Consider the following 14,140-nt stretch of genomic DNA (forward strand, 5'->3'; position numbering starts at 1 on the left):
ACCAACAGAGCCCAGGGGCGCAGATGCTGGCCCCGGCATCCGCTCTGGGAGTTGAGTGGGCTCTCAATGGCCTGCACCTGGGTTTCCTGAGCTGTCAGATGAGGATCATAACGAGGGTGTCATAGGGTCACAGGGAGGGCGGGTTGAGCACGAAGCTCGGTAAGGAAGCAATCAGCATTAAGTTACATGACTATCACTGCTGTTGTTGACAGGAGACACAAGGGGCTCACGCAACCCACAGTGCCAGGGAACCAGGAACGAGGAAGTCAGTGGGGCCTTTGCCAAGCGTCTCTGCTCCTCCATCACCTCTCTGTCATCTCGGGTCCCTCTGCACACCGAATTTCTCTCCTCCCCCATCCACATGGCGAAACACGTGCGTCTCTCTTTGCCCCTGTCCCCAGGGCTCATGGTGTAGCCCTCCACCTAGGCTGGCCTCCTGTGTGAACTGGGGGAGGTCTCCAAAGAAGACAATGAATTGGGGCCTGTGCCCCAAAAGGTGTCTGCATAGGACAAACAAGTACATTAATGGGACTTATTTTTAACATTTATTTATTTGAAAGGCAGAGTTACAGAGAGAAAGATGGAGAGACAGAGATCTTCCATAAAGCAATAGTCAGGTCAGAGCCAGGCCAAAACCAAGAGCCGGGCGCTTCATCTGGGTCTCCCACATGGGGTTGGAGCCCGAATACTGGGGCCATCGTCTGCTGCTTTTCCCAGGCCATTAGCAGGGAGCCGGATGGGAAGTGGAGCAGCCGGGACATGAACCAGCACTCACATGGGATGCTGGTGTTGCAGGTGGCAGCTTTATCACTACACCACAACACTGGCCCCGATGAATAGGATTTCCTCATGAATAGATATTAGTAGGCTGATGTCCAAAAGATGGTTGAATGTCCTTTCTGGAGAAGCTGCAAAGCAAAAAACTATGGTGGGCTTGAATATCAGTGACTGCACAATGAACTAGAGGTACTTATCCATGTACTCACGTGATATAAAACAAGTTCATTTCATTTGGACATGACTTTTGAAAATATTGTGCTCCAAATATAAAGCAAGTTGTGCAATGATGAGGAAAAGAAACAGCCTGAAGCAGGGGGGCCTTGACTATTCATTTAGAATTTTTTGTTACTTTTACTGTACTTAATGTTATCTTAAAAATTAATTAATTAATTTGAAAGGCAGAGTTACAGAGAGAGATGGAAAGACACAAAGAGATCTCCCGTCCAAAAATTGCCTTCCCTCCCAGATGCCGTAGCAGCGGGGGCCGGGCCAGGCCAGAGCCAGGAGCTTCACACAGGTCCCTAATGTGGAACACATTCTGCTGCCTTTATAGGCATAACAATAGGGAGTGGGTTCTGAAGTGGAGCAGCGGGGACATATGGGATATCGAAGTTGCAGGAGGCAGCGTAACCCACTGCCCCACAACGCCAGCCCCTACCTAATGTTATCTTCTTGTCTCGTTTTAAATGCTGAATGTAGGGACTAGCACTGTGGCGCAGTGGGGTAAAGCCATGTCCTGCAGTCCTGGCATCCCATATGGTTGCTAGTTCGAGTCCTTGCTGCTCCATTTCCAAAATCGTGTTTCCTGCTAATGTGGCTGGGAAAGCAGCGGAGGATGGCCCAAGTCCTTGGTACCCACAGCGGGGACTCGGATGAAGCTCCTGGCTCCTGACGTCAGCCAGGCACAGCCTGGTCACTGTGGCCACGAGAAAACAATGGCTAGCGTGAGGTTTGTGGCCTTCCCTTGTGCACAGGAGAACAGCTGTGCTCTTTCATGGTCAGGTTTTTTTTTTCCAAGGGCTGGCAGGAGACTAGCAAGGAGAAAGGGTAACGGCTTTGGCATTCACTGAAACAAGGGAGCAGGAGTCCTTTGTTTCTGTTTGTTGTCACCAGGAACACACACGGAGCATTGAGAGCTGCACCACAATGCTTTTCTGTGGCCAAGGTCACAAGGGTAACCGGCATCCACTCGTAGGTCCTGCTTAGCAAGGATAGCTTCAGGGCTGGCTCCGTGGTGCAGTGAGTAGACGTCATCTTCCGTGCCAGCATCCCACATGGGCGCCAGTTTGAGTCCCGGCTGCTCCACATCCTATCCTGCTCCCTGCTAATGCTCCTGGGAAAGCAGTGGAAGATGGCCCTGCAAGCCACATGGGAAATCTGGAATATGCTCCTGGCCCAGCCCTGGCCATTGTGGCCATCTGAGGAGTGAGCCAGCAGATGGAAGACCTCTCTCTCTCTCTCTCTCTCTCTCTCTCTCTCTCTGTCTCTGTCTCTCTCCCTCTCTGTAATTCTTTCAAATAAATAAATAAATAATCTTTTTTTTTTTGACAGGCAGAGTGGACAGTGAGAGAGAGAGACAGACAGAAAGGTCTTCCTTTGCCGTTGGTTCATCCCCTAATGGCCGCCACAGCCAGCACGCTGTGCTGATCTGAAGCCAGGAGCCAGGTGCCTCTCCTGGTTTCCCCTGCGGGTGCAGGGCCCAAGGACTTGGGCCATCCTCCACTGCACTCCCGGGCCACAGCAGAGAGCTGGACTGGAAAAATAGGAACCGGGACAGAATCCATCGCCCCGACCGAGACTAGAACCTGGTGTGCTGGCACTGTAGGCGGAGGATTAGCCTATTGAGCTGCGGTGCCGGCCAATAAATAATCTTTTTAAAAAGAAAAAGAAAAGAACAGCTTCAGTTTTTTAAAGATTTATTTATTTATTTGAAAGGCAGAGTTACAGAGAGAGACCTTCCATCTGCTGGCTCACTCCCTAAATGGCCCCTGGGCCAGGCTCAATTCAGGAGCCAGGAGCTTCTATGGGTCTCCCATGTGGGTCCCAAGGACTTGGGCCATCCTCTGCTGCTTCCCCAGGTGCATTAGCAGAGAGCTAGCTCAGAAGTGGAGAAGCAAGGACTTGAACTAGCGACCATATGGGATGCTGGTGCCGTAGGCCACAGCTTAACTCCCTGTGCCAGAGCGCCAGCCCTAATGGCTTCATGTTTAACAATAACAGGATTACAAAGCAAGAATAAACTTTAAGAAGCAGGCATTCAGCCCAGTGGTTAAGACTCTGAGATGCCTGTATCCTATAGTGCAGTACCTGGGTTCGACACTCACCTCCAGCTTGTAACTCAACTTTCTGCTAGTGTAGACCCTAGGAGGCACCACTGATGGCTCCAGTGGTCGGGTTCCTGCCACCCACAATGGAAACCTGGATTGAGCTCCTGGCTCCCAGCTTTGGCTTGACCTAGTCCCAGCCATTGTGGGCATTTGGGGGAGTAGTTGGTTCCCTCTCTCTCTCTCTCTCTCTCTCTGCCTATAAAGTAAATAGAGGAAATATGGTAGAAAAACAGCACAAATGAATAATCCAGAAGTGGTGCCTCCATAGAGAAGTAGTATTTGGCCAGCAGCAGGAGTGAGACACCGACACGCTCTCAGCTCGTGTGAACTCAGGCAGACACCCACACACCTATCAAGGGTGCCTGGGTTTGAGTCCTGGCTCTGCTTCCGATTCCAGCCCCCTGCTAATGTGCATGCCAGAGGCAGTGGGTGATGCTTACGTACTTGGGTCTCTGCCACCCATGCGGGAGACCTGGATTGAGTTCTGGGCTCCCAGCTTCCGTCTGGCCCAGTCCTGGCAGTTGCAGGCATGTAGAGAGGGAACAGCGGATGGAAGAATTGTCTGTCCATCTCTCTATCTACTGAACTACCTTTCAATGTAGTTGTAAAGATTTTAAAACATTATACTAGTGAAAGAACCAGTCACAAAGGCTACATACTGGATGGTTCCACTAATTTGAAGGCTCAGAATAGCAATATCTATGAAAACCAAAAGTGGATTCATGATTGCCTGGAGCTGAGATGGAGGAAGACAAGGCTAATACTAAAAGACACGAAATTCCTGACTCAAGGTGTTGAAATGTTCTGGAATTTTCTGTGAAAATGAACACATTGAACTGTACACTTTAAAAGGGTGAATTAAAAAATATGTGAGTTCTGCCTCAATATAGTTGCTTTTAAAAAAACTGAATGGGAGCTGGCACTGTGGCATAGTGGGTGAAGCCGCCACCTGCAGTGCTGGCATCCCATATGGGCGCCGGTTCTAGTCCCAGCTGCTCCACTTCCGATCCAGCTCTCTGCTATGGCCTGGGAAATCAGTGGAGGATGACCCAAGTCCTTGGGCCCCTGTACCCACATGAAAAACCCATAATAAGCTCCTGGCTCCTGGCTTCGGATCGGTGCAGCTCTGGCCATTGCGGCCATCTGAGGAGTGAACCAGCGGATGGAAGACCTCTCTCTCTCTCTCTCTCTCTCTCTCTCTCTCTCTCTCTCTCTCTCTCTCTCCCCCTCTGCCTCTTCTTCTCTCTGTGTAACTCTGACTTTCAAATAAATAAATAAATCTTAAAAAAAACTGAATGAAAACCAGTAATTGGGGCCAGCGCCATGGCGCACTAGGTTAATCCTCCGCCTGCGGTGCCGGCATCCCACATGGGCGCCAGTTTGAATCCTGGCTGTTCCTCTTCCAGTCCAGCTCTCTGCTATGGCCTGACATAGCAGTAGAAGATGGCCCGGGTGCTTGGGCCCCTGCACCCACATGGGAGACCAGGAAGAAGCTCCTGGTTCCTGACTTTGGATCGGCACAGCTCCAGCCATTGTGGCCATTTGGAGAGTGAACCAACGGAAGAAAGACCTTTCTCTCTGTCTCTCTCTCTCTCACTGTCTGTAACTCTACCTGTCAAATAAATAAATGTCTTTAAAAAAAAAGAAAACCAGTAATTACCAAAAAAGCCACCTAAGTAATCCATATTTATGTCATCCCAAATATAGGGAAACTGACCCCAAGCAGAAATACGGATTGACATGGCTGATCTCTTTACAGAGCTGGCTTCTCTGTTATCACCTAATTAACCTTGAATTCACTGTACGGCATCTTGTCCAATACATGATCCTCTAAAAATGCTGCTCTCTTAGAATATAGGATCAAAAATAAGCTCTTTAATTTTTAAAAAGATTTATTTATTTATTTGAAAGGCACAGTGACAGAGAGGGAGAGAGAAAGAGAGAGAATCCTCCATCTGCTAAATGGCTACAACAGCCAGTGCTGCACCAGGCTGAAGCCAGGAACCAGAAACTCCAACTGGGTCTCCCACATAGCGGGCAGGGGCCCAAGCACTCGAGTCATCTTCCAGGACTTCCCCGCGAGCATTAGCAGGGAGCTGGGTCAGAAACAGAGCACTTGGGACTTGAATATGCACTCAAGTGCCACAATGCCGGCCTCCAAGCTCTTTTGATTTTTAACCTAAGCAGGTATGTGATTACTTGTTCCATACCTTTTTGTATCAAGTTATTTTCCGTTTGACAAATACCAAGTTTTTCACAAATCACGTCCCTGGTAGTGTTAGGCCCTTGGTTTATCAAAATGTGAACAGGGTGGCCGAATTCCAGAAGCATATCTGAGCTTGGAGAATGTGATTTCTTTTTTTCACTAACAGCACTCAAAAATGTCAGTGGATGCAGGTGTTTGGGGAGTGAACCAGCAGATGGAAGATTCTCTCTCTCTCTCTCTCTTTATTTCTCACTCACTCTCTCTCTTCCCCTTTCAAATGCAGTAAATAAATAAGTAAACTTTCAAAAATGTAATTTTAATTTATTCTTTATTTGAAATATTCCGCTTACTCTGTTTCCATATTATCTTCCTTTCATCATACTTCGTTGTTACTCTATCATCTTTGATAAATATTATCAATCATCAAATTAGGACTAATTGTACAGTTGAAGAAGTTAATCTGACAGTTAAAGGACAGATTTCTTCTTGTGCTAAGGTATGGAAAAGCTTTTCCATTTGTCTCATTTAAGAAGTTAGCTCTCGGGGCCGGAGCTTTTCATGTTACTGGTCAACCCAACTCCATCAGGGGACATGTAGAATTTCTTAGGAAAAAACAAGACAGATATTAAGAGTTCATGCAATGTGGCGTTTTTTCTTTTCTTTTTTATTTTTTGATAGGCAGAGTTAGCGAGAGAGAGAGACAGAGAGAAAGGTCCTCCTTTTTCTGTTGGTTCACCCCCCAAGTGGCCGCTACAGCGGGCGCACCGCGCTGATCCGAAGGCAGGAGCCAGGTGCTTCTCCTGATCTCCCATGGGGTGCAGGGCCCAGCACTTGGGCCATCCTCCACTGCACTCCCGGGCCACAGCAGAGAGCTGGCCTGGAAAAGGAAGCTTTTAGATAGGATTCTACTCAACATAGCCTAGTCACGTGGGCATTCCTTCAAAGTAGAATCAGGAAGTAGTTTCCCTTACTCGAACATGAGTGTGGCTGGGCGCCAAGTGCTGTAGAGGAAAGACGTAGCCCAGCCACAGGTGAAACAAAAACAAAATTGCTTTTCACGTGCACTCACCTTTTTTTGCCCACTCTCCAGTCAATTCTAAATGCCCAGTTAATATAGTTCTTTCCTTGGTAGACGGTGCTCTTCTGTGTGTGTGTGTGCGTGTGTTTCGCTCTCTCCTGGCAAAACAGTCTTTCTGAATGAGAGAAACAGCGGCACGGGGTAAGTTCTCTAAACGCAACAAGCTAGGGTGGCAGCTACTCTGTTTGGAGCACTAGGATCCGGAAAAAGATGAAGTGAAAGACGTCATCGTTTGTCACCTAAGTGCAAAGATATAATGCACGTGACCCAAGAGGCCTCTGTGTCTCTGTACTCTCAAGGTGCCCGGGAGCCCTGGAGAAGATCAAGCAGCTACAGGACTCAAAGTGTGGAGAGAAGACAGAGCCCTGTCGGCAGCCTGGCCCATCCCGGCCGTCTGGAAGTCCTGGTCAACTCCTGCTGGCAGCAAGCCGAAGCGGGCCTGGTTTTCACAAGAAACCTTCAAGCCCAGGGGCACCCCAGGACCGGGTCACGTGGTAAAATCAAGGTGGAAGCAATCTGGAAAGTTTTGTTCATTGAAACCAAATTCTTCGGATTTCCAAGAAATTTCTAAGAAATCCTGTGCTTTGAAAGCTGCCTTCCGGGCGCATTGTGGGCTGAGTCAGGTGCCCTGGCTTGGATCCAGACAGCAGGGCAGCCGGTCAGGAAGGGACTGCAACACAGCGCAGTCACCACGGAGAACGGGTTCCAGAGCAGAGCCGTGTGCCCGGCCGGAAGAGCGCTGGGAAGCACCAGGTGCCGTGCGCTCATAATCACCTGGGGCTTCTCACGGAAGGGAAATGAGCCTGCTTCCAGACTTCACCGGGAAGCCGCACAAACGCTTTCTTCTGCATCAAAGCCCCCGCAAGGCTACCAGCCGAGTTCTTCCAGACTCCACCGAGGGCACCTGCGGGAATGCCGGGACGTTTACATGGGGCACATTTCCCAGGGCTCAAACGCGAGACATCACACTCCAGTAACTTCCTGACTGATGTCCAGTTCTCCCGCCTAGAAGGTGTTTGCTCAGGTCAGTTCTGAAAAAGGATGAACTTGTGTTTGTACTCAGGAGTTCACCGTGTTTACGTATGCTTACCCTTACATCACTTCAAGGGACTCTTTTGATTTTAGCAAAATAAAATCATTTCTACGCAAGCTAACCATACACATACCCTGTGACCCAGCAGCCACTCCTAGGTATATGCTGGACAGAAATGCCTGCGTGTGCACAAAGGACATACCTAAGATCTCCATAGCAGCATTAACAACAGCTCACAGCTGGATGGAGTCCAAATGCCCACAGAAGAATGGATAGTAAGGTGTTGCTGCAATAGAATTCCATAGAACAGTGGTCACTCTTACGTACACAGCATTAAGTAACCAGACACAAGTGAGCACATGGTGTATGACTGACACCATTTATATAGGGTTCAATATTTGAGACAACTTGTGGTGTTGGAAGTCAGAACAAGGAGTGGGCATTTAGCCCAGCAGTTAAGACAGCTGCATCCCACAGCGCAGTGCCTGCGTTGGATCTGCAGCTCCAGCTCCTGACGCCAACTTCCTGCTATTCCAGACAATGGGAGGTGCTGACCCAAATAACTGGGCTCCTGCCACCCACACTGGAGCCTTGGATGGTGTTCCCAGATCCCAGCTCCAGCCCTGACCCAGCCCCAGCAATTGTGGGCATTTGGGGTGGACCAACCGATGGGAATTCTCTCTCTCCCTCTTTCTCTGTGTTTCTCCTCTGTCTCTCTACCTCTCAAGTAAAATAAATAAATAAAAGAAGTCAGAATAGTAGTTACCTTTGGGAAGGAGAGTAAGTGTGGTGGCCGGAGGGGTAAGAGTGTTTCTGGGGTGATGGTAGTCTTCTATTTCTTCAGCTGGCTGGCGTAGAAGAGGGTTGCTATCTTCAAAAATTCATTGAGCACTTATTACGTGTTTGTTTTTCTGTATTTGTTGTCTGTTAATGAGAAATATATTTTTAAAATTTATTTTTAAGTTTAACGACTTATTCTGGTAATTGTAACTATTGCTAGGGACAACATATCGGTTACATGCTACCGAATTTCCAGCTGTGCTGCTTATTGTAGCTGGAAAGAGTCTAAATTACGACAGTGGTGACCACTGTTGTGTGGTACTACTGGTGTCTAAAGCTCTATGTCTCATACCTAATTTAAATTTGGGTATTGGCTCTACCACACTGGTTAACCACCTAATTTTGGAGTTTAAAGTAGCTTAAGATAGTCACTTTGAATCCGATATGGAAATATCTAGCCTCTTGATGAGCTGGGCAGTTGGACTGCCCTTCGTGCTGTGCTTTGGAATTGAACTCATTATGCTGCACACACACACCTGGGACCTCTCCACTTCCGTGTGATGGATGGCTCAGAGGTCACCACAGTCTTCAGAAGACAGGGCCTTGATGAATAAACCCAGGGGAGGGAAAAACCAGGAAATGTTGGGGAGAAACAGGACTTCTCCAGAATGCTTTCTTTTGGGTTACTTGCAAAAATTTAAATTTTGGCTAAAATATTGTATTATTCTTGTAATGGTTCAGTGGCTAAAGAAAAAGTTATAGATAATGGCTGCTACGGCCGGAGCTGCACCAATCCGAAGCCAGGAGCCAGGTGCTTCCTCCTGGTCTCCCATGCGGGTGCAGGGCCCAAGGACTTGGGCCATCCTCCACTGCCCTCCCGGGCCACAGCAGAGAGCTGGACTGGAAGAGAGCAACCGGGACTAGAACCCGGCACCCATAAGGGATGCCAGTGCTGCAGGCAGAGGATTAACCTATTGCGCCATGGCGCTCAACCCTAAATATTATTTCAATAGAACTTAAGCTTTTTTAAAAAAAAGATTTATTTTATTTATTTGAAGGACAGAGTTATATATAGAGAGAAGGAGAGACAGATCTTCCATCCATTGGTTCTTCCCCAAATGGCCAAAACGGCCAGGACTACACAAGGCTGAATCCAGGAGCCAGGAGCTTCATCCAGTTTCCCACATGAGTGCAGGGCCCCAAGCACTTGTGTCATCTTCTGCTGCTTTCCCAAGCACATTAGAAGGGAGCTAGATCAGAAATGGAGCAACCAGGACTCAAACCAGTGCCCATATGGGATGCTGGTGCTACAGGTGGTAGCTCATCCCTCTCCGCTACAACACCAGTCTGGAGCCTAAGCTTTTTAAAAATAGCTTCTTTGCAGTGTCATTTATATATTTTCACCCATTAGCACTGCAAAGATTTCAGTAAATCTATAGCATTATGCAATAATCACGCTAACCCAGTTATAAAACACTTCCATCACCCCCAGAATGTCTTGGGGTCACTTAGAGTTAGGTAGTCTTGTTTCCACTCCCAATGCTAAGCAACCACTGTTTTGCTTTCTTTCTTTTTTTTTTTTTTTTTTTTTTGACAGGCAGAGTGGACAGTGAGAGAGAGAGACAGAGAGAAAGGTCTTCTGTTGCCGTTGGTTCACCCTCCAATGGCCAATGCGGCCGGCACGCTGCGGCCAGCGCACCGCACTGATCCGATGGCAGGAGCCAGGAGCCAGGTGCTTTTCCTGGTCTCCCATGGGGTGCAGGGCCCAAGCACCTGGGCCATCCTCCACAGCACTCCCGGACCACAGCAGAGAGCTGGCCTGGAAGAGGGGCAACCGGGACAGAATCCGGCGCCCCGACCGGGACTAGAACCTGGTGTGCCGGCGCCGCTAGGCGGAGGATTAGCCTAGTGAGCCGCGGCGCCGGCCTGTTTTGCTTTCTGTTACTAAATAAATTTGCTTTTTTCTCAATATATCTTATAAATGGAATTATACATTGTAGACTGTTATGTTTAGTTTCTTTCACTTGGAATAACGTTTTCAAGGGCAATTGATGTCTTAGCATGTTCAGAGCTTCTTCTGTTTATTGCTGAATAATACCTCATTTGCATGGATATAAAGTGGCCCCTCCTTGCTCCCCAACTCCCAACAGAAGTCCCCAGCAGGGAAGCCCAGGGAAACAGAAAGTAGATCAGTGATTGACAATGGCTGGGGACAGGGGAAATGCTAATGTTTAGGAAATTTCTTTCTGGAGTAACGAAAGTGTCCAATTAGGTAGTGGCAATGGCTTCCACTGCACTCCTGGGCCATAGCAGAGAGCTGGACTGGAAGAGGAGCAACTGGGAAGAACCGGCACCCCAACCGGGACTAGAACCTGGGGTGCCAGCGCCGCAGGCAGAGGATTAGCTTAGTGCCGGCCGAACTGTACACTTTAAATGGATGGATCTTATAGTATGTCAATAAGTCCCAATTACAAAATTTTCTGTCAAAAAAAAAAAAAAAACTGAATTGAAAATAATGCCCAAAGGGCCAACACTGTGGCCAGTAGGCTAAGCCTTCACCTGCGGTGCCAGCATCCCACATGAGTGCCAATTTGTGTCTTGGCTGCTCCTCTTCTGATCCAGCTGTCTGCCTATCACCTGGGAAAGCCGTGGAGGATGGCCCAAGTGCTTGGGCCCCTGCACCCACCGGGGAGACCCAGGAAAATCTCCTGGCTTTGGATCAGCATGGCAAAGACCTTTCTCTCTGTCTCTCCCTCTCTCCATCTTTAATTCTACCTCTCAAATAAATAAAATCTTAAAAAAAAAAGAAAAGAATGCCCAAGGGACATGCACTGTGGCACGGTGGGTTAAGCAATGCCAGCATACTATGAGTACCAGTTCGAGTCCTGGCTGCTCTGCTTCCAATCCAGCTCCCTGGATCCTAGGAAAGCGGCCGCAAATGGCCCAAGTGTGTGGGCCCCTCTCCCAACGTGGGAGAGCAGGATGCAGTTCTAGGCTCTTGGTTTTCACCTGGCTCAGCCCTAGCCAGCTATTATTTCCAACTGGGGAGTGAGTTTGCAGATGGCAGATCTGTCTGTTTCTCCCTCTCTCTCTGTAACTCTGCCTGTCAAAGAGATAACATACATGTTCTTTAAAAATGCAGAAAATACAATCAAACCACAAGAAAATGGCAAGGCTGACACCTCAGCTTTCAGTACAGGTTCATCGTCAGCTGCACAAGGTAAAAATTTGACAAGAAATGCACAAAATATCATTGAAATTATCAAGAAAAATAATTGACCCATTAACATCTTTTATCACCGAACATCAGGCAAAACGTAAGGTACCCCTTAGCCGTCACTGATGGTATGTTTACAGTCATGTGCTCTTCATCTTCAAAAAGGGCGGTGCTGTGGTGTAGCAGGCCAAGCCTCTGCCTGCGGTGCCGACACCCCATACAGGCTCCAGCTCCTGGCTTTGCCCTGGCCCAGCCTTGGCCATTGAGGCCATTTGGGGAATGAACCACAGAAGGACAATCTCTCTCTGTGTCTCTCCCTCTCTCTCTGTAACTCTGACTTTCAAATAGTTAAATAAATCTTTTTAAAGAAGAAAAACCAACAGTCAAACATCAGCAGTCTCAGGGAGTCCAATCTAGTGTACGAGGGCTCTTCGAGAAGCTCATGGAAGGAAGGTGTTGCAGTCAAGTGCCGCTTCTGGTCCAGCTCCCTGCTGACGTGCTGGGGAAGCAGCGGAAGATTGCCCAGTGCTCAGGTCCCTGCCACCCACGTGGGAGACTCGGATGAAGTTCTAGGCTCCTGGCTTCAGCTATTGTGGCCATTTGAGGAGTGAACCAGCAAATGGAAGATAGATCTTTCTCTCTGCCTTTCAATAAATAAACAAATAAATCTTTAAAAAAAAAGTTTATAAGGATTATGAAATACTCACGGATTCCGTGATGCTTTTGCATACAAATAAACTTATCCTCTAATTCTATTTTTTCTATGAACTTTGTGAAGTATCCCTGTATGTGAAGAGATGGGCTTAAATTTAATGACAGATGTGTGTAATCAAAAGACTGGGCTGGGGGTCAGCACAGTGGCACAGCCTGATGCCATCCATACTGCGGCACCAGCTCAGATTCTGGCTGCTCCTCTTCCAGTCCAGCTCTCTGCTGTGGCCTGGGAAAGCAGCAGAAGATGGCCCAGGTGCTTGGGCCCCTGCACCTGCGTGCGAGACCTGGCTCCTGGCTTTGGCCTGGCTCACCCCCAGCTGTTGTGAGCTTGTAAATGGAAGATCTGTGTCTCTTTCTCTGTCATTCTGTCTTTCAAATACATATGTGTGTATATATATACACACACACACAAAGCACACATCAAATTATATGTCTTTCAAATACATATGTGTGTGTATATATATATACACACACACACAAAGCACACATCAAATTATATGTCTTTCAAATACATATGTGTGTATATATATATATATACACACACACACATAGCACACATCAAATTATATATACACATACAAATTTTATATATATACACACACACAAAAATAAAGTCTTGGGGCCAGTGCTATGGCGCTACATACAAAGCCTCCACCTGCAGTGCAGGCATCCCATACTTCAACATCCCATATTCCAATCCATCTCCCTGCTAATGTGCCCAGGAAAGCAGCAGAGGATGACTCGAGTGCCTTGGGCTCCTATACCCACGTGGGAGACCAAGAAGGTGCTCCTGGCTCCTGGCTTTGGATCAGTCCAGCTCTGGCTGTTGCAGCCTTTTGGGGAGTGAACCAGTGGATGGAAGACCTCTCTCTTTCTCTTTGCCTCTGCCTTTCTGTAACTCCACCTGTCAAATAAAGAAATCTAGAAAAAAAAAAGTCTGGTCTCACAGGTTTGGGGCTTTAGCTGTTAAGTCATGTAACAACCCATATTGTTTTTCTTTTTCTTTTCGTTTCTTTTTTTTTTTTTTTTGACAGGCAGAATGGACAGTGAGAGAGAGAGACAGAGAGAAAGGTCTTCCTTTGCCTTTGGTTCACCCCTCAATGGCTGCTGCGGCCAGCGCGCTGCACATGCTGATCCAAAGCCAGGAGCCAGGTGCCTCTCCTGGTCTCCCATGGGGTGCAGGGCCCAAGCACTTGGGCCATTCTCCACTGCACTCCCGGGCCACAGCAGAGAGCTGGACAGGAAGAGGAGCAACCGGGACAGAATCTGGCACCCCGACCGGGACTAGAACCTGCTGTGCCAGCGCCACAGGCGGAGGATTAGCCTAGTGAGCCCGGCACCGGCCTCACCCATGTTGTTATTCATCCATTCACGTGACAAGCTGTGAGATCCCAGGGGCCCTGCGTTCACAAGTGTCCTACCCACAGCTCATGTGATTCCACTGCTGACCACAGCCAGAGTGGCCCATTCTCAAGGGACAGCACTCTAAGTTCTGGGGACCAGCAACATGGCGATGCACACCAGGTTTGGGCTTTGATGGTGAACTGACATCCGATTTTCTCAGGAAAACGAATCCACTAAGAAAATGAAACAAAATCAGAGGTGATTATTTAATTTTCTTTTCTTTTTTTTTAAAGATTTATTTATTTAAAAGTCAGAGTTACACAGAGAGAGGAGAGGCAGAGAGAGAGAGAGAGAGAGAGAGAAAAGAGAGAGTCTTCCATCCAATGGTTCACTGCCTAATAGGCTGCAACAGCTGGAGTTGTGCCGATCCAAAGCCAGGAGCCAGGAGCTTCTTCCAGGTCTCCCACGGGGGTGCAGGGGCCCAAGCACTTGGGCCTTCTTCTACTGCTTTCCCAGGCCATAGCAGAGAGCTGGATGGGAAGTGGAGCAGCTGGGACTCGATATGGGATGCTGGCACTGCAGGCGGTAGCTTTTACCCATTACGCCACAGCACCAGCCCCTGATTATAAATTTGAAAAAAAAAAAAGGTACTCTAAATGAG

General features: G+C 48.2%; 1 protein-coding gene across 8 annotated transcripts in view; it reads right to left on the reverse strand.

Annotated features, from left to right (window-relative positions):
* Positions 1-14,140, reverse strand: part of RIPPLY3 (ripply transcriptional repressor 3) — a 25,548-nt gene continuing 11,408 nt past the window's right edge. For 2 of the 8 annotated variants that reach the window (XM_070071840.1, XM_070071837.1), the window contains exons 6-10: positions 13,557-13,712; positions 8,191-8,348; positions 7,627-7,710; positions 6,383-7,422; positions 1-908 (exon numbers count right to left, since the gene is read on the reverse strand). Coding sequence is in view for 3 of the 8 variants with exons in the window: in XM_070071843.1 (XP_069927944.1) it covers positions 13,981-14,098 (118 nt within the window). In the remaining 5 variants the exon portion in view is untranslated. Of the gene's footprint in view, positions 909-2,679; positions 7,423-7,626; positions 7,711-8,190; positions 8,349-13,556; positions 13,713-13,738; positions 14,099-14,140 lie in introns of those variants that run through there. The other 6 variants (XM_070071842.1, XM_070071841.1, XM_070071838.1 and 3 more) reach the window with 6 other exon arrangements.

This window comes from Oryctolagus cuniculus, chromosome 4 (assembly GCF_964237555.1).
Source record: "Oryctolagus cuniculus chromosome 4, mOryCun1.1, whole genome shotgun sequence".
Classification (NCBI taxonomy): domain Eukaryota; kingdom Metazoa; phylum Chordata; class Mammalia; order Lagomorpha; family Leporidae; genus Oryctolagus; species Oryctolagus cuniculus.